This window comes from Tachysurus fulvidraco, chromosome 4 (genome assembly GCF_022655615.1).
Source record: "Tachysurus fulvidraco isolate hzauxx_2018 chromosome 4, HZAU_PFXX_2.0, whole genome shotgun sequence".
NCBI lineage: Eukaryota > Metazoa > Chordata > Actinopteri > Siluriformes > Bagridae > Tachysurus > Tachysurus fulvidraco.
In genome coordinates, this window is record NC_062521.1 from 25753035 (window position 1) to 25777173 (window position 24139).

Below are 24139 nucleotides of genomic sequence, written 5' to 3' on the forward strand. Positions count from 1 at the left end.
CATTGAAAAGATCTTGTTTATTTTAATTGATATATGCGGGTATAACAGTATTACACTTAATCAGCGCTTGTTCTCTGAGCTTTTAGATATTATTATAGAGTTAAGAACTGATATCTGATATCCAACTGATGATATTATTTTGGGTGGTGATTTTAATATTGTACCAGATGAGGTTATTGATCAATACCCATCCAAATATACTTCTCAACAAAATGCATGCATTTATTTCTCGGTATTGTGAAAAATTAGGTCTGTTAGATGTATGGAGATATTTGAATCCTTCTCGCAAACAATATACATGGATGAACTCCAGTTCTTCAAGTAAATCTAGAATCGACTTTTGGCTTGTGTCAAATCAATTGATCACTTATGTGAAGGAATGTTCCATTTCGGCCGCTCCGCTTACAGACCATTGTAGTATTGATATCTCATTTAAACCAATATCGGAAATTTCAAGGAATAAAGATTATTGGAAATTTAATGCGGATTTACTGTTTAATGAAGGTTGTTGTAATAAGATAAGTGAGAGTTAATTCAGAAAATTACAAATGATACAACACTACAATAATATTTTAATATTAAAAACAAAATTGGACAATATATATTAGAAAGGCAGAAGGAGCGTATATTAGGTCAAGAGCTAGATGGCTTGAAGAGGGAGAGAAGAGTACTACATATTTTTACAGAGTTGAAAAAAGAAGGCAAGCCAAAAATGCTATATTGTCATTGATAATTGACAAAACAGAAATTTCTGACCCTAGATTAATAAGTAATGAGATATTCAAGTTCTATAAGGATCTGTATTCACCTCATTTTTCTCAAGAAGATTGTAATTTGTTTTTTTAAAGACTACAACAGTTTATTCCTCATATTGATAGCGAATTTAAAAATCTTTGTGAGGAAGATTTGCAAATAGAGGAAATGAATTTAGCTGTGAAAAACCTCAAATTATATAAATCACCCGGTCCTGATGGGATAACCTCTAAATTTTATAGACTTTTTTGGAATGATTTAAAAGAATTATTATTTAAAGCTTTTCTACAATCTATCGAAGAAGGCACATTAAGCTCTACACAGAGACTAGGGCTGATTACGTTACTACCTAAACCCGATAAAGACTCTAGATACATAGATAACCTGTGTCCGATTACTTTGTTAAATACGGATTATAAAATTTTCTCACACATTTTTGCCAACAGACTTAAAAAAGGTATAAATAAGGTAATTAGTGAATCTCAGTCAGGATTTTTGTCGGTCCGTTCCATTCATAATAATATAAGATTGATAATGGATATGTTGGATTATAGTGAGTGGATAGAAGATGATGGATTTATATTTTATTTTTGGACTTCAAAAAAGCTTTTGATATGTTAGAGCATCCTTTTTTATTTCATGCTCTTCAGTCTTTTGGTTTTGGTGACAAGTTTGTAAATGTTATAAGGATGATCAACAGGGATATAAATAGTTCAATATCTCTTCCGTTTGGTACATCTAAAAGGTTCAAGTGTGAACAAATTGAAGGTATTTAATATGACTATTGGTATTAGTCAGTTAGCAGACGATACCACTCTTTTTTTACAAGATGCAAATCAAATTTCCCTTTCTATTTCTCTAGTTGAATTCTTTTCTGAAGCATCAGGACTCCATTTAAATATGTCCAAATGTGAGCTTATGCCCCATTCATAATTGTGATCACACTTCTATCTATAATATTCCTGTTAAAAATTCCACTAAGTATTTAGGTATTATAATTACCAGAAATTTGGAGGAATGCATGGAAAGAAATTTTTAAGAAAAATTAAAAAAGGCCAAAACGATCCTAAACAATTGGTTACAAAGAGACCTCTCTAGAGTATTGTTGTCTAAGCTGAGTTCCTGTCAAGGGTCATCTATCCAACAATTGCTTTAGCCCCTTCTTCATATGTTTCCAAATTAATTAATCATTCCTTGTATAACTTTATTTGGAAGAATAAGATTAATTTTATTAAGAAAAATGATATAGTTAAATCTTATGACCTGGGTGGTTTAAACATAATTGATTTTGAATGGATGAATGGCATGCTGAAGTTAAAATGGATGCAAGCTTTTGTATACAATTCAGAGAGTTTTTGGTTTAAAATTACAGCATCCTTATTTAAGAAATTGGGTGGAATTGAATTTTTACTTAAGTGTGATTTCGAAATCTCTAAACTTCCGCTGAAATTGTCTACTTTTCATTGTTTTACAATATTGGAAATTAGCACACACTCATAATTTTACACCACACAATTCATCGATATGGAGTAATACATATATTATACACAGAAATAAATCATTGTTTTATGAGGATTGGTTTTGTAGAAATATTTGGTCATTAAATGATCTCTTTAATGATGCTGGAGAGGTGTTGGATTACAATGCTTTTACTTTTAAACATGGTTTTGCATGCCATCCAAAACAGTTTTTCACAGTAATCTCTGCCATCCCATCTGGAATTAAAACTATTATGAAAGGTTATCTATTATATAGTCAATTTACACCAATCTTACCGGCACTATACTTAGGGCAAACTAAATTTAAAAGTAAGGATTGTACAAATGTTTATATTAGGCAAATCTTAAATAATATTATGTTTCCCTACAGGTCTTTAAATAAGTTTTCTTTGACAAAAAAATGCTTGAGCATATTAGAACCTCATACTTGAAATTTCTAGTTCAACCCAAAATTAAAGAATCTCACTTTAATATTTTATATGATATTTACCCATCTGGGGAGTTTCCAAGGGTTAGATTTAATTTTGATATGACATTATGTAAATTATGTAACTCATCTCCAGATGATACAAAGCATATTTTTTGCTTGTAAATATTCTAGTGTCTTCTGGGACAAAATGCAATTATGGTTAAAAGAAAGAAATGTGGTTAAATTAAAACTGTCCTTTATAGATATTAAATATGGAAACTATGAAGAAGATGGCAAAAAAGGTTTGTTGATTAATGTCTTACTTTTGTTAGCGAAGAGCTTTATTCATAAATGTAGATTCTTTAAATCACCCCCTAGGTTTACAGTATTTAAGAATTATTTGAGACAATATTTAAAAACTTAAAACAATAAAAAAGCTGGAATCCTGTTAGATTTATTTGATAAGTATAATTTATTATTACATTTTTTTTCATCCCCTGGACGACCGTGAGGACGCTTATTTTCACATGGGCATTCTGCCAGAGCACAGGAAGTTCCTCAGGTTCACTTTTGGGGGCGAAGTGTATCGGTATTGTGTTCTTCCTTTTGGCCTAGCCCTTTCACCACGCACGTTTACAAAGTGCACGGACACTGCCGGTGTCTCCAGGGCATCCATGTACTGAATTACCTGGACGACTGGATCATTCTGGCCCAGTCGAAGGCTAGGTCAGCCAGTCATCGAGATGCTGTGCTTGCCCATATGAGGTCTCTAGGCCTCAGGTTGGACCAGAAAAGGGTGTGCTTTCTCATTTTCAGAGAACCCCCTTTCTGGGGCTAGTTTGGGACTCCACCACGATGCGGGCACATCTGTGTCTCGCTCGGGTGGTTTCCATCTTGTCAGTGGTGAAAGCTATTCAGCTAGGCCAGGGCCTCTCTGTCACCGAGGCACAGAGGGTGCCCGGCCTCGTGTTGGCAGAGCCAACGTTATCTCTTTGGTTCTGCTTCACATGAGGCCATTCCAGCTCTGGCTCAGGGTTGCGGGCTTTCATCCTCGCAGACATCCCCTCAGGGCTATAAGGGTTACGCGCTGTGGACTTTGTACCCTTCTTATGTGGAAAAACTGGCCTTGGGTCCCACTCTAGGGGTGTGTCACTGTCGCAGGACTCTTTCGACGGGCGCCTCGCTTTCTGGCTGGGTAGCGGCCTAGGATGGCCATCCTGCCCAGGGTTTATGGGAGGGGCCCTATCTCTCATGGCACATAAACTGCCTAGAAAAGAGGACCGTGTTTCTAACACTTTCTTCCATGCCTCAGGGGCTGCCATGTCTTAGCATGAACAGACAGCACTGCGGTGGTTCCGATCAATCATCAGGGCGGTCTGCATTTGTGCCCCCGTTTTAGGTTGGCACAGTGGATTCTGCGCTGGGCAGAGATCAGGTTCCTTTCGCTGAGAGTGATTTTCATCCCAGGGCATATAAATAGGGAGGCAGACTTCCTGTCGAGGCAGGTGCTGAGGCCCGGGGAGTGGTGTCGATGCCATAAATGTTTCCACCCGACATTGGTGTTGACATGGCCGAGGCTACGCCGGTGCGCCTTCCCCCTGGTAGCTCTGCTCCCGCAAGCTCTAGTCAGAGTGCGCCACGACCGGGTCAACCTACTCCTAGTTGCCCCTCGTTGGCCCTCTTGAGTTGGTTCATGGTCCTCCCTCCTGAATGGCACTCCATGGAGGTTCCCGTCAGGGAAGATCTAATCTCTCGGGTGCAGGTTGCAATCCTACACCCCCACCCCAAGAGATGGAAGATTCAGGTCTGGCCCCTGAGGGGGACCAGTTCCTAGAGGCAGGCCTCTCATCTGAGGTGATCAAAACTCTGCTGAATGCTAGTACTCCCTCCACTAGGAACCTATATGCTCTGAAGTGGAGGCTTTTTCGCCTCTGGTGTGATGAACTGTGTCAGAATCCAGTTCACTGCCTGGTTGGTACAGTGCTGGAGTTCCTGCAGTCTCTCTTTTCTCGGGGCTTGTCCCCATCTACTTTAAAGGTGTACGTGGCCGCCATTGCTGCCAACCACGAACCTGTCCTCGGGGCCTCCTTGGGTAGGCACTCTCTGGTCTCTCGCTTCCTGCGTGGTGTCAGGTGGCTTAGGCCTTCCTGCAGACCGTGCCTTTTCTCCTGGGACCTCTCTGTGGTCCTGGAGGGGCTGCTGGAAGCCCCCTTTGAGCCCATGGAGTCAGCCTCTGAGAAGTTTCTGACCCTGAAGTCGGCTCTGCTTTTTGCCTTGGCCTCTCTCAGGAGAGTCGGGGATTTGCAGGCTTTGTCGATCGCCCCCGCCTGCCTAGAATTTTCCCCCGGCATGTCCAAGGCTATTCTGCACCCCAGGCCGGGATATGTCCCTAAGGTGCCCAAGATGGCGGGGTGTCCAATCATCCTGCAGGCCTACTGTCCCCCGCCCCATGAGTCAGCGGAACAGGGAAGGCTGCACTTCCTTTGCCCGGCAAGAGCCCTGAGGACTTGCGTCCACCGCTCTAGCTCGTGGCGTAACTCCTCCGCCCTTTTTGTCTGTTTTGGGGGCCAGAATGGGGTAAGCCGGTTTCCAAACTGCGCCTGGTGCACTGGGTGGTGGAGGCCATTACTCAGGCCTATGAGGTGCGCGGTCATGCCTCACCTCTCGGCATCAGGGCCCACTCCACTAGGGGTATCGCCTCATCCAGTGCCTTGGCCAGGGGTGTCCCCATTGAAGATATTTGTGCTGCGGCAGGATGGGCCTCTCCTAGACCATTCTATGACCTGGACTTGGACCCCACTCCAGGGTCCCAGGTATTCAATGCAATTCAAGTTTATTTGTATAGCACTTTTTACAATAGACATTGTCTCAAAACCCCTTTACAGAACATAAACATAGAGCAGAAGGTAAACATAATTAATGATAAAGGAAAGAGTGAATAATAAAAGAAAAAGAATTGACAGAATAAAAAATTCTAGATTATTATTAGATATAAATAGTTCACAATCTGTATGTATTTATTCCCCTATGAGCAAGTCTGAGGTGACTCAGGCAGCAGTGGCAAGGAAAAACTCCCTTAAATTGGTAAAGGAAGAAACCTTGAGAGGAACCGGACTATAGGGGGACCAATCCTCATATGGGTGACACTGGGGGTGTGATTGTAATATACAGTCAGATAAATGTTGTATTGGTGCAAGGATCATGGACTTCGGATCTCCTTAGTGTCACAGAGTCTAACTGGAGATGTCTCAGGATTCTTAGAGTCGGCCTCGGCTCAGTGGATGTCCAAAGGCTATGTCCCACAGAGGACGTTGGGAGCTAGTACAATGTCTGGATGCCTCGGGATGGGTACAAAGAAAGAAGCAGTGGAGAGGGATTAACATATCTGCTGTTCATAAAAATGTGCAGGTCTGATATACTGGTGCATGATACTATAGGATGTATTATGTGTACACCTGACTAAAGAGATGAGTTTTTAATCTACATTTAAACTGGGAAAGTGTGTCTGAGCCCCGAACACTATCAGGAAGACTATTCCAATGTTTGGGAGCTAGATAAGAAAATGCTCTACCACCTTTAGTAGACTTAGATATTCTGGGAACTACCAGAAGTCCTGAGTTTTGTGATCTCAGAGCGCGTGAATGATTTTAATGTGTTAGAAGACTAGTTAGATACATGGGAGCTAAACCATTAAGAGCCTTGTACGTAAGTAGCAGCAGTTTGTAATCAATTCTAAACTTAACAGGTAGCCAGTGTAGAGATGATAAAATTGGGGTTATATGGTCATACTTTCTTGTCCTAGTGAGAACTCTGGCAGCTGCATTTTGGACTAACTGTAACCTATTTATTAAAGATGCAGGACAACCACCTAATAATGCATTACAATACAGTTCGCGGAGTTAATGATATTAAGAAGAGGCTCATCAGCTTTATGTAACACTTCTTTCAGTAGTTTAGTTGGGATGGGGTCTAGTGAACATGTTGTTGATTTAGCTGTAGTAATAAGTTTATCTAACTCTTCCTGTCCTGTACTTGTAAAGCTGTGTAAAGCCTTAGGTGAGATTGTGTCACTAGTTCTCATATGTTGAGCGTCACCTATTTTATTCCTGATACTTTCAATTTTATCGGTGAAGAATCTCATAAAATCCTCACTACTGAACTGTGATGGATTAGTGTGTTCAGATTTCTGTTTTTTTGTTAAACTAGCCACTGTGCTAAATAAAAACCTGGGATTGTTCTGTTTTTTATCTATGAGTTTGCTCAGGTGCTCAGCCCTAGCAGCTTTTAGAGCCTGTCTATAGCTGGACATACAGTACTGTCCTTATACACAATTCTAAAAACCTCTAATTTAGTTTTTCTCCATTTCCATTCGAGGTTACGGGTCTCCCTCTTGAGGGTATGAGTATAACTATTATACCACGGTGCAAGTGTTTTATCTCTAACCTTCTGTAATCTGACTGGAACAACAGTGTCTAATGTGCTAGTGAATATAGCGTCTATGCTGTTAGTCATTGCATCTAGGTCGTTTGTGTTTAAGGGTACAGTAAGAAGTCCAGACAGATCAGGCAGGTTATTTGTGAATCTGTCTTTAGTGGCCAGAATAATAGTTCTACCGAGTCGATAACGTGGGGAGACATAGTTAGCCTGTTCGACGGGTAGTGTGTACATTGTGATGTCATCACTTTGGGGAATGATATCTATATGAGTGACATCTATTCTGTGTGATATTATTAAATCTAGTGTGTGATTACATCGATGAGTTGCTCTAGTGATGTTTTGTTTAAGCCCGAGTGAGTTTAGTAAGTCCATAAATGTGAGTCCTAAAGCGTTGTCTGTGTCATCACCATGAATGTTAAAGTCTCCTACAATTAATGCTTTGTCAAAGTTAACCGATAGGTCTGAGAGAAAATCTGTGAATTCTCTAAGAAAAACTGTGTAGGGCCCTGGGGGTCTGTAAATGGTCGCTAGAGCAAGAAATATCAGGGATATGTGCGATAGTGTAACATTAAGGACAAGCACCTCAAAAGAACTAAATCTATGCTGTGTTCTCTGGGTAACAGTAAGGAAATCACTAAAGATAGTGGCGACACAGTCAGACGAGGCTCGTGTTTATAGATATATCCTGATGGTGTAGACTCGTTTAGACTGATGTATTCATTTGGTTTAATCCAAGTTTCGGTAAGGCAGAGTGCAGTAAGGCTATTTTCTGAGATCATTTCATTTACAATAAGTGCTTTGGGTGCAAGCGATCTATTGTTCAGAAGCCCAAACCTTAAGCACTGTTTTTGTTTGTTTCTTTGGCATTTTTCTGGTCTAATTACAGTAAGATTAATTCGAGAACTTCTTACGTATTTACTTTTTAATCTCGCTGCTCGGGGAACAGACACAGTTTCTATAGGGTGAGCTATGTGTGCATTTATTGTGTCAATATGCTGAGGTGAAGGATGGCTATTGAGATTCTCCCGCAGCTCGGCCTGCTTCACCTGTAGTTCGCGGATCTGCTTCTCCACAGCCTCCAGCTCCAGTTCTACCGAGTGCAGCTCCAATGTGTCCTCACCTGCACTCAAAGGCAGAGTAATAACCGACATGATGTTACAGAGCAAGTACAACAGATTGTACTAGCGGTAGCCGAGCTAACAGGCTAGTTGTGCTCGCCGGCTAGAAGCGGACTATTTAACCTATTTATTTATGTATTTATTTATTGTCTATCATTTGCTTCTAAAAGATGAGAATGGACGTGGAGGAGAGCAGAGTGGGAGTGAGCCACTGGACTGAGCAGGTCAACTCCCTGCCTCTCACTCCAGTCTTGTGAAAAGAAAATGTGGAAGATGCGAGAGCTTGTACTAGCGGTAGCCGGGCTACCAGGCTAGTTATGCTAGCTGGCTAGAAGCGGACGCTGCAGGACAAGTAAATACGATGTCAAGAATCAAGGTGTAAGTAGATTAAAGTGTAAACTCAAGATAACTTGGAATCAAATAAAAAATACTCAGCCAAGCATCTAAATTGGAAGATGCGAGAGCTCCAAGTCTGCTGCTTCCTGCTCTTCCTGCTTCCTTCCTGCTTCTCAAGGTACTGCGGGGCCTGTGATGTGTTGTTCCCAGTCTGCTCGTGCTCTCTCATGACCTCTGCCACAGTCATCGGCCATTGCGTGGCGGCGTGGGTATTGGCGTTCCCGTAGCGTCAGCACTGACGCAGCGTCTCGTTCCCTTCTCAGGGAACCGGGTTACATACATAACCTGGTGTAGTTTTTTCTATACTTTCCATAAAGGTAAAAAACTATATATGCAGTTATCTTCATTTTAGATATCAAAATGTTTTTGTGGCTCCCTGTGTTTTTTTTTCTTCTGTTGGAAACGGGTCCAAATGGCTCTTTGAGTGTTTAAGGTTGCCGACCCCTGGTCTAGACCATCTGAATCAGTTTGTTTCATCACTTCAGGTAAATATGAGCCTCAATGTAAAAATAATAATAATAATAATAATAATAATAATAATAATAATAATAATAATTGGCAAGATTATAAAATAATATTATTACAAAATGTATGTTTGTTCAATAAAAACACTTTTCCACATAATTTTGGTGAATTATGTTAGTGGATTCTTACAATTGATGTGTCATAATATGCAACAGGCAGAAAAAAACTCTTTGGGACAAATCAAGATTTTTAGTCAATTTTACAAACTTTAACTGCCAGTACAAATAGAAATAAACACATTTCAAATGTCACACTTCGGTTCTAGCACTTAGTTATCTTTCCTGATGAAATTAATATCTGAATTTCTGGTTGTAACATTTTTTGTAAGTTTGTATTGGTTAAAGATTTTAATTCCACATCGAAATTCTTAAACCTAGATTTATGCAGAATTTCCCTGTACCAATAAAGCCATGCAGAAAATAAACTCTGCTTATACATAGGTTTGGATGTATTTATTACTTATATGATAATGTATGGGATATGTTTGTGTTTCTCCTGGAAGCATTGGAAATGCAAAATAGGTGTTTCACTATGTTACATCCCCATGTCATTATCTGTAAATCCCTTTATAATTCATCTTATTTAAAGATAAATGCATTTACATTTTGTCAATAAAATAGAATTATTCAACGCATGCAAGAAACACCAGAGCTATACCAGAACTTTATAAACACTATAACCATATTTGCATGTACAGTAATAGCAATAATCCTGTATTTTCTCTGAACTCACAAAAGACTCAGGAAACAGGTTTTTCTTTGGATGTGAATAACAATAACAAATACTTAAGAACAAAAAGAAAGTGATGCTATAGAAGATCAATACCACAGATTTCAGATGTAATAATATGATTAGCACAAATGGTTTGTGCACTGACATTTAAAGATAATAGGCTCTCAAATCAAAGAGTAATACATTCAGAGTATAGACAGTTTAAATCTGTTGAGCATTTTTTTTCTTCATTTACTTAGCGCTGCATGAATTGGTAAACTGATATTCCAACATTGAGCCAAAGAAGAACTGGCAAAATCAAACAACATTCAGCACTATTAGTGCCGGTTTGGTGGATGAGACGAGACATGGATGTTGCTGTTACAGGGGGTGCAGTGCTGGTGCTTAGTTCTGTAGCTCTTACAAAATTAAAACAGGAAGCAACATTTCCTGCTTCATCCACAGCAACCAGTTCCAGGTCCTGTGAACAGCAAGAGGCATTGTAGGTGACCATAGTGACATTCACACCTGTGTCACTGAACACAGTGGTAGTGGCGAGGTTGCCGTTTCCCTGAAGGATTCTCACACTCTGAATTCCTGACCCATTTCCATCAGTCACATTAGCAGTGACGTGCCATGAGGAGAGGCTGCAGTTGCCTGAGCAGTTAGCATTTACACTGAATGCCTCACACAAGGGAGGAGTAAAATCTGTCATCTTTAAGGAGTAGAAAACAGTTCAGCATTAGTTTCAGTTTAGACATTTTGCCATTTTTTCTTGTTTATACTTAGAAAATTAAAATATTTCATCCAAATAGAATATTTTTATTTAGGATACATTTCCCTGTGGCTTGTATCCCAAACACAAAATCGGGTGAAACAAGGTTTTAATCTATTAAATTTCCTTTTTTTTTTTTAGCTGTTCAGCAGGTTTTAATAGATGTCCACAAAGACATGAAATAAATATCATAGTAGTGGTTGTATTGAGGTATAATGGTATGACCTGCCAACTTAACCTAAACTCAATCTAAATGTGCTTCTCTTCAACAACAGAATATAGACATTAATAACTCCTTCGACAATGTCCTGGAATATTTAACGTATTTTTAGTAATTACCGGAGCAATGATAGCGATACGTAGCACAGCGTAGTTGGAGTCGCTTCCATCAACTGCTTCAGCTTCAATTGTCACAGTGACATCAGTTCCAGAGGAAGTGTTTTTAGGTACAGTCAGAGTTACTGTATCATTCACACTGATTCCACTCTCAAGAGTTATGGATCTGTTAAACTGAGTTTCAAAATTGTGATCATTGCTAACTCTAATATTAAAGCTTCCAGCAGTGCCATTGGTTGCAAGAGTGAAAGGGAGAGTGAATTGTTTTCCTGGTTCCATTGTTTCAACAGGTTGAGTCTGAGAGTAATAATGAAAGAAAGTAAACTGTAACAGAATAAACTGAAAAACTAATGCTTTTAATGCCATTACAATCATCTTTTCATGAGCAATAAATATTCTGAACCATGAAATTTATTTATAATATATAAATACTTGATACAATAATAATGAGTGCAATTAAATGGTTATATTATATTATATTATATTATATTATATTATATTATATTATATTATATTATATTATATTATATTACATCCACATAACATCCAGGGCAACCAAATTAGATGCCTGGGAAAGTGGTATGATTTCCAGCACCGGAAGACAAGTTGAAGAGTGGCTGAAGAAGATCGACAAGTCTGGCCTGCCTGGGAAATACAAGTGCTGGATTTACCAACACAGCCTGCTCCCAAGACTCATGTGGATTCTCACTGTATATGAGGTGGTCCTACCAACAGTTGAAGAAATGGAGAGGAAGTTCAACAAGCACCTTAGAAGATGGTTGGGAAGCTTTACATCCTTGGGGCTTTACCAAGGGCCAGCCCCAGCTCCCCCTGTCATCAGTGGTGGAGGAGTTTAAAGACGCTAATTGCAGGCTGTCCCTGACATATAGGGACTTACAACTTACCAGGGAAGCAGGAATCAGAACAATATCAGGCCGCAAGTGGGCCGCCAGCACAGCAATAAACCAGACAGAATGTTCGCTTATGACCAAAGATATCATGGGAAACGCTTGTACTGGAAGGCAGGGTTTAGGAACATCACATTTTCAGTAGTCAAAGTGAACTTTTAGGGAGAAGAGAACCATGATCCAGGAAAAAATTCAAAACCTTGAGGAAGAAATGAGAAAAGCAAAATCCATCGAGCTTGCAACTCAAGGTGCCTGGACGAGATGGAACCTCCCCAAGAAGACAATCATGTAGTGAACTGTGTTCTGCATTCATGAAGAAGTAAGACCATTGCTGAGCACCATTGCCTTTGTGAAAGAAGGCCAAAGACCTGTCGTCCACAGCCAAGACAAGCAGAACCTTCTGCAGTCAGCCAAGGGTTGGGAAATGGAGGTTGAACTGGGGAGGAAACTCCACTTCCCCAAGGCGGTACTGGCTACAACTCTAAGGCCCGATATCCTCATGTGGTCTCTGGAGGGAAGGAAGATCATCATGGTGGTGTTCACATTGCCGTGGGAGGAGGGCTGTGAGGAATCTGCAGAGAGAAAAAGTCAAAATACCAGCAACTTGTTGAAGGCTGCCAGGACAAAGGGTGGACATGTCGACTGATGACGGTGGAAGTCGGATGTTGTGGATTCCCAGCTCAATCTGTGTGGAATCTATTGACAAAGGTTGGACTGAGAGGCCACTTGAGGAAAGCAGGTGTTCGTAAGCTGAGGGAAGTGGCAGAGAGAGCCTCGTGTTGGCTCTGGCATAAGAGAGAGGATACAAGCTGGAAACGTGGAGGAGAGGGGCAGTGACCTGGCCAGTCACTGCTGACCCAATAGTATAGGGTGTTGTGGTTAAGGGTCGAAACACCCAGTGAAGACTGGGGACCGCCTGATGACCTCACCTCCAGGCCAAGGCTTCATCCATTAGAAACGGATATACAGTTAGCATCTTAGATGTATTATATAACAATATAATATAATATAATTATATAGTCCCTTTTATTAGGGTATCAAGAAAAAGATAATTTTGTATTTGCTTCAACTGGATTATATTAAGTAGGAATATTTTGTATTCAGACTTACAGTAATGGTCACAGTTGATGCTTGGAATTGAGTTGGTGACTGTCTCTGAAAGGTGTTAGCTGAATACCTAGAGACACTGATCTGTCCAAACACACGAACAGTAAACTCTCGTGCTGGGATGCTGTTGAAGGTCACTAAGTACTGGCCACTAGCTACTTCTTCTAGTGACCCATTTAAAGAAATTGAACTTGAGGCTTTGACCAGAGACACCTCTGTAAGACTCACACTGTCCCCACCGACCATGGACACCAACAGGGTGACATTGCTATCTAAATTGAAGTGAAAAATAGAATAAAAATATAAGCTAAAAATGTAAACAGAGTTAACTAATTATCTGTTAGGCAGAGTTATTGACTTACTTGCAGGCCTGCTGTTTAATACAGAATAGCTTGGATGAAGCCCTTGGGAAAGTTCTACAAAGTCAAACATGAAGTCAACAGCACTTTGACCTGAATATTAAAAACAAACGGAGATAAAGACAAACAGACAGACAGACAGATCTATTTACTCACTGAACCACATCTTTCATTTTTGTCATTTATTAATTCACAGATAATCAGAAGAGAGTTACAAAGATTGTACCAACAACTTTGATGGTGTACATCTGTGTGGATTTAATACTGAAGAGCCACAATCCAACCTGCTCTGCAATATTTGGTCGCACTGTATGGAAGTTACCGACTCTCTGAATAAGCCCCAACATCCCAGTTAGTTCAGTGCTGCTCTGTGAGACTCCTGAGTTAGATAATAGCACATTATGACTATTTAGTCTAGCATTGCATTAACTTGATGTTATTGGAGGGTTATTGGAGATATATTACAATCTACACACCTGAGGGACTAGTGATAGTGTAATCTGGAGAGTTGCCTGTGATGTAAATTGTCAGGTTTTGCACAGAGGAATCCACAAAGACTGAGAAGTTTTCAGTATCTACTGTTTTTCTAACAGCCTGGAATAGTGTGACCTGAAGAAGCAGAAATGTGATTGTTACTGATTGCTTATATTACTCAGTGCTAATATGAACTATGAAATAAGAAGTTTTCTACAATTTTTTAAAAGTATTATATCATTTTAACTTCAGCACTAAAGTTTCTTTAGAATATTTTTTATGAGCTGTACTGCAGCAGCAAGCTATAAGGTTTAAAGTTAATCTGTAATTACCAGTGTAGACCTGGAGATATCTGCAATAATGCTAGTGGCCTGGCTTAGTGTTTCCTTGGTTACTTCTATAGCCTGACCTCCAGAGTCCTGAGCCAGGTCATAGTAGACCTCGTTCAGCTGAGTGGAAAGCCCAGTGGATGCTCGCTTGTGGAGACGACTAGGCTGTGGCGTTAGCATAAAGTTCACCTTCAGATTGGGAAAAAAGAAAACATAATTGCTAAGTGGTTAAAGATAATCTCATCATTAATTAGAATTAAGTTAAGACAGAATTAATGATCAGCATAATTTCAAAACTTTGAAATGTTTTAATTAACCGTATCAATAATTGTTGTGTGTCTGTATATGTTATAGTCTCTTAACACTGTGGAGTACTGCAAACTAATTAGACATTTCACCAGAGCATTATAAGCATTTTGCATTGGTTTATGGTATGCTTTATGCTTTATCTTTATGGTAGCCTCCTAGGCCCTGTACTAGTACCAGGCCATGCACCAATCTAAGGTTCAGGCACTTCGTCAGTCTATGTCTATTTTACATTCACATTTCTTGCATTTAGCAGACACATTTATCCAGAGTGACTTGCATTTTATTTCAATTTATACATCTGAGCAATTGATGGTTAAGGGCCTTGCTCAACAGCCCAGCACTGGCAGCTTGGTGGCATGACCCTCTGACCAGTAGTCCAACACCTTAACCACTAGGCTATCACATGTTTTATGTCTCATGCCTAGCTTCAGTCCCAGTCACACTCCCAGTTATTTAAACCCATGTTTGTGTTTTCTTTGTTGTGATGTGCACATTCCATGTGTTTACCTGCAAGATTTCTTCAGCATTCACATTTTTCCTTTTTCCTAACCATAACCTGTTCTCTTCCTTCACGTGTCTTTGTTTTGATCTGATTAACTATGATTAATTTAATTTTTTTAAGAAATAGAAGTTAATGGTTTAAATAGTTTCTTCCTTCTGTAGGTAATACAAAGATTTGCTCACAGTATAAATTCCTGTAGTACTTGCATTTAATGTTTTGAGAACTTTAAATCTATTTTGGGCCAAAGCAAACTGAGAAAAAAACAGAACATAAAAAATAAGATTTGCATTTACTCACAACAGACTTTGTTTTCTCAATCAGTGCTTTCACGTTACTTGCCAACCATTTATCTTTTGCATCAGCATCAGTGAAAACAAATATCTGAGTTTGTGGTGGAGATCCAGTGAGGGCGAGCTAGAATGGAAAGGAAACACTGATAGTAATATGCATGCTTGTAATTTCTGTCAGGAATGTCCAAATGACAGAGGCATTTTTAAATATATATATATATATATAAAATTATATAAATAGTCATTTATATTAAAAAAAATTTCATGACCAAATGAATTTAAGGAAGCACTTGATGCTATTTAGACCCCTTGACATCTTTTTGTATATATTTTTTAGAAACAGAAATACATTTTTATTCACACAAATATATGAATTTGTACATGAATCAAGAAAGCATTAATGAGCTTAATAAGCTGGTATATATTTCAGGATATTCAAAAAGCAATACGTTAGGAAATTACCTGGAGACCTGAAAAACACATTTCAGGTACATCTCCTCCATCATGAGCTCGAAGTGCATTAAGCTTTTTTTTAAACACATTAGGATCAGATGTTCTTGTTAGTGGGCCATAATCTGAAAGAATGAGCAACAATTTTTTTTGTTTAATCAATCCATTTTATAATGTTATGCTTAATGATTTTGTCTCTGCTTAGATAAAAAGCAGCATCTATGAAGCACAGATAATATTCATTTTCAATTCAGTTCAATTTATTTGTATAGTGCTTTTAACAATTTTCCATTGTATCAAAGCAGCTTTACAGACATATGGAAACAAAAAAGAAATATATAATAATAATAATAATAATAATAATAATAATAAGAAGAAGAAGAAAAATAAGGGTAAAAATAAATAAATTAATATAAACAATTAAAGTTTACAATTAATTTAGAAAAAAAAAACTTTTTCTATATAACTATCCCTATCCCTAATGAACAAGCCGGAGCTGACGGCGGCAAGAAAAAAATTGATGAGGAAGAAACCTTCAGGCTCAGAAGGGAACCTCATCCTCATTTGTGTGACTACAGTAAATAGTGTAAATGTAAATATTGTCCTTTCTACAATAGTTTATAATAGTGCAGCCGAGAGGAACTAATGGGTCATCGTAAACTCTGAGTTCACACAGACCTGGTTGCTGATAAAGACCAGACCATACAGTTGACTGACACAACATTCAAAAGAAGGCATGACAGTCTCCGGGCAGCTTTATACACAACAATCCCATGTGACATTGGCTGACCATGCAGATCAATCCCTGGCAAGGTGACCAAAGGGCGACGAGACTCCAGCCATTGGTAGAACATCAGGATTGACGAAGTGGCTCAATTTCTTCTTTTATTTAACATTATATATAATATGAAAATTAATTTTCTGTTTTTATTCATGACATTAAAAAATTTAACTTTTTTCTTTTTCTTTTTTTTTTTGCTATTGGAAACACTAGTCTCATAAATTTCAAATTCTGACTAATTTACTATAACAGTTCTGACAGTAGTCCTGACTGCAAGTCCAGTCACATTTTATCAAATCCCTTTTTTAATTGTTTCTATACTAGCAAATTACATAGGGATCTTTATAGCAGAAACTCCACCTAATAAGTGTACACAGACTGCCCAGGTACTTGTTCAGTCTCTTGTCATTTCTAGACTGGATTACTGCAATGCACTGCTGGCAGGTCTACCTATGAACGCAATCCATCCTCTGCAAATCCCTCCACTGGCTTCCGGTAGCTGCACGCATCCGATTCAAAACACTGATGCTGGCCTACAAAGCCAAAAATGGACCAGCTCCCTCTTACCTCAAAGCCCTCATCATTCCTCGCACTGCACCCCGTAACCTCCGATCTACCAGCATTGCTCGACTGGTTCCACCATCTCTCAGGGTAAGAGGCAAGTATACTACAAGACTCTTCTCTGTACTGGCACCAAGGTGGTGGAATGAACTTCCCCTAGAGGTCCGGACAGCTGAGTCACTGGCTATTTTCAAGCGGCAGTCGAAGACCTACTTATTCAGGAAGCACTTCAACTAGCACTTCTTTCCTTATCCTTTGCATTTAAAAAAAAAAAAAAAAAAAAACCTTTGACACTTTTTCATTGTAACTTTGAACAAATGTTTTAAACTCATGGTATCTTAAGTATGTAACCTAGTGAACCAGCATTAATGTATTCAGTGTTAGAGATTTAAGCACTTATGTACGTCGCTCTGGATAAGGGTTTGAGTTGCCTTTTACCTGGCAGCTCCATCTCCAACATCCTTCTACCAATATAACCATCTCCCTCCTCTGTACATGTCCAAACCATCTCAATCTAGCCTCTCTGACCTTCTCCCCTGACAACCTGAGCTCTCCCTCTGATGTGCTCGTTCCTCATCCTGTCCATCCTCGTCACTCCTAAACAGAACCTCAACATCCTCATCTCTGCTACCTCCATTTCTGCCTCATGTCTGTTCCTCACTGCTACAGTCTCTTACTGTACATCTACAGCATATCTGGTCTCACTGCTGTCACATACACCTTTCCTTTGATTCTTGCTGACAATCTTCTGTCACGCAACACTCCCTCCACCCACTCCAACCCGCCTACACTTGCCTCTTCACCTCTTTTCCATCACACTGGACAGTTTACACCAAATACTTAAACTTCTGCACCTTCTTTACCTCAGCCCCCTGTAACCTCACTGTTCTATTTCCCTCCCTCTCATTCATACACATGTATTCTGCCTTACCACTACTTTCATTCTTCTTCTTTCTAGAGCAGACCTTCACCTTTCGAGGTGTTCCTCCACCTGCTTTCTACTCTCACTACAGACCACAAAGTCAGCCGCAAACATAATTGTCCATGGAGATTCCTGTCTGACTTCATATGTCAACCTATCCATCACCCCAGCAAACAAGAAGGTACTCAAAGCTGATCCTTGATGTAGCCCCACCTTGAACTCCTTTGTCTGACCTGCAGCACATCTTACTGCTGTCATACTCCTGCCACTCTTGACATCCTCATACAGTACCATAGCTCCTCTCTGGGCACCCTGTCATACACTTTCTCTAAACCCACAAAAATGCAGTGCATCTTTCTCTTCTTTTTTTAGCCTAGCTTCCACCACTCTTTCCCTTTACACTTTATAACTTTATACCTCTGTAGCTGCTACAACTCTGCACATCACTCTTGTTCTTAAAGATTAAACTAAAACGGCACTAAAACACTTCTCCTCCATTCCTCAGGCATCTTCTCAGTTTCTAAATTCCTGTTGAACAATCTTGATAGAAACTCCACTGCTATCTCTCCTAGACCTCCACAGGTATGTCTTCAGGACCAACAGCCTTTCCACTCATGATTCACCTCAGAGCCTTCCTCACCTCAATCTTTCTAATCTTTGCTATTTCCTACTCTACAAAGTTCACCTCTTCCCCCCCTTCTTTACCTCTCACTTTCCTCATTCATCAGCTCAAAATAGTAATTCAATCTTCTCAGCACTCTCTCCTCACCTGTTAACATCTTTGCATTTCTATCGTTAACCACCCTTATCTGTTGCACATCCTTCCAATCTCTATGTCTCTGTCTCGCTAATGTGTACTACAGTAAGTCCCTTTTGTCTAACCTGACAACTCATTGTATGCCTTCTGTTTGGCCTACCACATCCCTCTTCACTAGGCACTGCAATGTCTTGTAATCCTGTCTATTTTCTTCAGACCTTTCTACATCCCAATTCTTTTTAACTAGCCTCTTCCTCTGAATGCTGTCCTGTACTTTCTTGTTCCACCACCATGTTTCCTTATCTTCTTTTCTCCTTCTCCTGGCTACCCAAACTCTGTCTCAGCTTCTGTCTGAATTCCTCACAACATTCTTCTTTTTTCAAATTCCACCACTTCTTTCCTCCTCAAATTTTATCTTATAATGTCTGTTAAGTTATCATATCTCTGTTATGGAACAATCTTCCATTTTTTGTTCTAGACACAGGCCCAGTCTCAGTCTTCAAGTCAAGGATAAAATCCTATTTCGTTCATCAAAAATTTTGTTAATAGCTTTTCTTTTATGTAATGGTGTAAATTTGGAGGGTTTATGGGCATGGATAGTTCGGTCATCCTCAACTCTTTCAAAATATAAAAAAAAAAAATTATAATAAAAAAAATAAAAAATAAAAAATAAATAATAATAATAATAATAATAATAATAATAATAATAATAAAAAAGTACCCACACAGACACAGAGACATTCATACATGTCCGTAGCTAGTCTTGGCAGAATGTCTGCTTGCTCTTTCCACAGAATATACTCCCCTTAAATTGGTATTTAAAAAAAACAACAACTAATGATACCTGTTCGTTCTGCCTTGTGTGATTTTTACCATATAAGGGAGGATTTCATTTCACCATGATCTCTAGCTTGCTCATTAGAAATAAATCTAAATCCCTATCCAGACACACTATACAAGTTTAAATGCTGATTAAATGTATATCTCTTTAGCCAGGCATAAGCATAATACATCCCATTACTTTGTGCTCCAGTACATTTGATCTGACAACAATGAGCATATAACAACCTAACATATAACAACCTATCATACATTTTAAGGCTCTGACATGGAGTAGTTAGCTTTAAATCTACAATGAACTCAGATGTTAAGCTAATTTAAGAGTTGCTCAGGAGCTCCTAGTTACACAACTCCAAATGACCGTATATAACTGTAGAAAGGACATTATTATTTATAATCAAACTAAAAAGATAAAATGTTGTTTTTGATAAATCACCCTTTCTAGTGTTTATAATGATTTATAATCACGCCCTCCAGTGTCAAATAATGACTCAAACTTTTGTGTCCTATTCCTCTCAAGGATTCTTCCTCATACCATCTCTTTTTCATTGCCATGTTTTCCTCAGAGTTGCTCATTAGTAATGATTACAAATAAATTTAAATATAAGTTTAATATTAAATCTCAACTTTTTGTTTATTATTTTGTATAATCTGTAAAGCTGCTGTGACACAATATCCTTAGTTAAAAGTTCTATACAATTGACATAGAAATTAATTTAATAGTTTCACAGTATACATACTGTATAGCATTAAATCCATTTATGTTTATTATGCATGTAATAACATACATCTTAAAGTAGTAAAATAGTTTCCTTTTAAAATTCATATTTGAAAACAATTTAGGAATCAGACTTACCAGGGTCATTAAATGGCACAAGGATGTATTCTGAAGGTTGAACAGCTGTGCCTACTTTACTGTCAATGATAGATGAATAAACTCTCCTGATCTCATTAATGTCATCAGACATACTGCCAGTGGTATCAACAACAAAACACAGTACTGAAGTCTGGCTGAATCCCATCAGTCTGTGGGGTGACATTTAAGAGCAGTGTCACAAACAACTGTACTACTGAGTAGATATTCCTGGGTTTGCTGATAAAGTACATAGTAGCATGCATTTGTCTGTGCTTTTATTTATATTATTACTCAACATATTTATACAGTAATAGACTTGTTCTTATACCTAAGAAATTCAGAATCCCCAGTTGCTGCTCTTATATCCTGCAGTAGTTCTCTGGTAGCAGCAGTAGCTACCGATGCTGCCTCATAATGCAGATAACCATGGTCGGAGTCATCAGTATCCTTATTTATACCACCTTGAAACCAACTTGATGGATCAAAACGTCCCCCATGACTGCATTTTCCTTGAGGTAAAACAGAAATTTTAAGATAACAACATATTTAACTTGTATGTCAGAGTAAACAAAATCTAACTTGTTTTATTAATATTGCAGTTCAAAATTTAACAGATTCAATTAAACAGGTAAAACTGGAAAATATAAAAATATTTATCAGATAATTTTCTTTATGTTCATCTCCTATTAAATACTTCTGACTTTATTTTTATGCTTAGTCTTTGAGGCATTACCTTTTGGTTTGGACCAGCCAAAGTATGCTGTTGTTAGTTTCTGCTTTTTGATGACATCTTCCAGGATGTTGCCTCTGCAGATTCTGCTTGTACATTTTCTGCATGTTTCCGAATCTGGCAAAAAGATAAGAAACCTAGAAACTTAGGTTGTATGACATCAAATCTATCTGTGTCATTTCCTCTAAAAAAATGTGCTTGCTGCTATGGATTCTTTTTGTGATTGCATTGTCCATGGTGCAGAATTTATTTCCACATGCAGCGTTAGTATACATGATACAAGTTTTGCCATGGATACACTGAACACAATTTTTGCACTTCTTCAAAAGAGCTTGAAATCTTTGCCTGGAAGAGACCTTGCTGATGCTGTATAACTACCCCAGTCTTGGGGTATGACCTGTGACATGAAACTCCCTTCCACAACCTCAACAAATCCTGTTTCAGAAGGCAGAGGAAATTTGTCATACACTACCTCTCTTATGTTTGTCTTTTTGCAAGAAATCACAGTGTTACAATCACAATTTCATGACACATTTCATATTTAATGTAAACTCTAAAACATAACAGTTTAATCAAAATGTCTATCTATCTATCTATCTATCTATCTATCTATCTATCTATCTATCTATCTATCTATCTATCTATCTATCTATGTTAATCTTTCAGCAGTGATTTTGTCTTTTACACAAAAATGTGTCTAATTGTCTTCCTAATTTATATTAATAAATCATGTTTTTTGACAGAAAACGGGAGTGTCTTCATGATAAAATTCAGACCCAAATGCAGGGATAGCTAAAAACACAATTTATTCAACATAACACATACAAAACCGAGAAACCCTGGGAAAAAGAAAAAACAAGACCGAGTACATGGAGACCATACAAAGACAAAACAAAGACAAGGATCAAAAGGCAAGGCAGCATGGACAAATAAGGAAGACAATTAGACACATAAGGGACAGGTGTGCTGAGGCGGGATGGAATTAGACAAGGGCGGGGCAGACACATGACCACAAAACAAACAAATGTCATAAAGTCCATGCTAGATCCTGACACTAAGTACATTTACTTTTAAGGGAACAGGAAATACATGTAAAGGTAAACCACAAATTCACAACAAACACCCATATATCTACACTGTGTTTATTTACCTGCTATGTTGTTAATCGGGGTGTGTGGTTTAATCAGGTTGGGGTAAGGTTTTCGCTTTCCCATCTCAATCCAGTTACTATGACTGTAGAAATCCTTAGGGAAAGACATGAAGCTGGGACTGAATTACAACACAATCATACAAATTCAAATTTTTTTTTTTCAAGAAGTAAACAACAAGCCTCACATTCTGTTAATGCAAATTAAGCAACTAAAGTAATGTCCCAATAAAGCATTACACCAATGCTGTTTAATGTCTAACTTATTAAATTTATATATATATATATATATATATATATATATATATATATATATATATATATATATATATATATATATATATATATATATCTCATTACCTTAATTTTTAGCAATTCTGCTATTCTTCAGTAACATGCCATCATACCTGCAAAGGGTGTAAGATTTTACCAAGTCTCTCTCTGGCAGCTTCATATCGTCCCCTTTTGACATTGTATTTGGCAGCAGAAACTCCTGCAGTAATAATATCCCTTCCAGCCAAAATCTCCTCATTGCAAAAATGGTAACTTGGTGTAAAAAATTTCCAAAAGTCAACCCAGGCATTGTGATGACTTATGTCATTGATGCTCCATTGAAAACTTTTTGCTGATTCAGATGAGGAACAAGCTTCTGCCACTGAGTGTACATTCATTGGCAATTTCTGGGGTAGAAAGATAAAATGAAAAAAACAAAAAACAAACATAATCTTTAAATGGTCATTAAAATGATTATTTATACAATATATAAAAAAAAATTTATTCACCAGAACAAAATTTCGTCCCTTATTGAGTGCTTGCTGTTTGCAGGCATCAGCTGTTGTCTGTAGAATTGCATCATGAGTTATGTCCTGATGCTTTATTGATCTTGTAAACAACGGCATAAAAGCCATTGTCTGACTTATGAGGATCATTATAAGATACAGACAAACCGGTGTTTGAAACTGTACATTTGTGACGATCATCTTTAAGCCTGTGAAGAGAAAAAGAGTAGAAATAATCTGCCATCTCAATATTTCTTTCAGCAAACTTAATTAATTACATCCCTATGACAGTGTAGTGTAAATCATACCTTAAGGCTTGAAGCTTCAGATGTCTGCAGTAGATCTACACTCTCTAGTGATGAACAAACTTTTGTGCATATACTAGTCATTAAAATCATCACAAAAGAGGGAATGACACTCCCATGTTGAGAGTCCTCCTCCAAGTGGACACATCACAGGGTGAACCAGGGTCTTTTGTCTTCAGCCAAATATCCACTAAACTGTCAAACACTTTACTGAACTATATGTAATAGATTAGGAATAAAACAATGAATAGACTTTTCAGATATCGATGAGAAGGTGCAGAGATCTTTATTGCAGTCAATCAGCCAACAAATCTATTGAGCTCAAGGAAAATTTTAGGCAATTTCCAATTATTTCTCAGAGTTGTACCTGTACCTGAAGCCCCTCATATTCATTTACATAGTTTCTCAAAATTCCCCTTACTGTTTTGATTTATGTCATGCTATTGCTAGTTTTGCTTATGCTTATTTGCTAGCTTGCTACAGTAAGTTCATTGTTTTTTCATGATCTCAGCCTGTTATTTCTCACACTGTGTTTGCTTGTGCATTTTTTAAGCATTAGTTCCATTATTCCCACTAAAAGTTACTCATTTCTCCACTTCCTTAGATCAACAGCCTCAACCTCAGCGGGGCTTTCCAAAGGATGCATCCTGCTCGTTCCAGCTATTCCAAGCAGCCAGATGGATTTCTATTATCATACCGTTGCTGGCAGTTTGCCAAGTTTTATGAACATCTCAGTGACACTAAAGTGCCTGAGTGTCTTGTCATGCCTTCACA

At 38.3% G+C, this 24139-nt stretch overlaps 1 protein-coding gene across 1 annotated transcript; it reads right to left on the reverse strand.

Annotated features, from left to right (window-relative positions):
- Nucleotides 1-9574: 9574 nt before the first annotated feature.
- Nucleotides 9575-23619, reverse strand: LOC113656492 (von Willebrand factor A domain-containing protein 7-like). The gene is made up of 16 exons (XM_047811911.1): nucleotides 23369-23619; nucleotides 23064-23269; nucleotides 22689-22961; nucleotides 22285-22378; nucleotides 21138-21251; nucleotides 20733-20913; nucleotides 20405-20574; nucleotides 15700-15812; nucleotides 15245-15361; nucleotides 14140-14325; nucleotides 13810-13942; nucleotides 13560-13712; nucleotides 13337-13426; nucleotides 12978-13246; nucleotides 10963-11256; nucleotides 9575-10563 (listed from the first exon to the last, which is right to left on the reverse strand). Exons 2-16 carry the CDS (start codon nucleotides 23259-23261, stop codon nucleotides 10105-10107), a joined length of 2844 nt encoding a protein of 947 aa, XP_047667867.1. The 5' UTR covers nucleotides 23262-23269; nucleotides 23369-23619; the 3' UTR covers nucleotides 9575-10104.
- Between the last annotated feature and the right edge of the window lie 520 nt (nucleotides 23620-24139).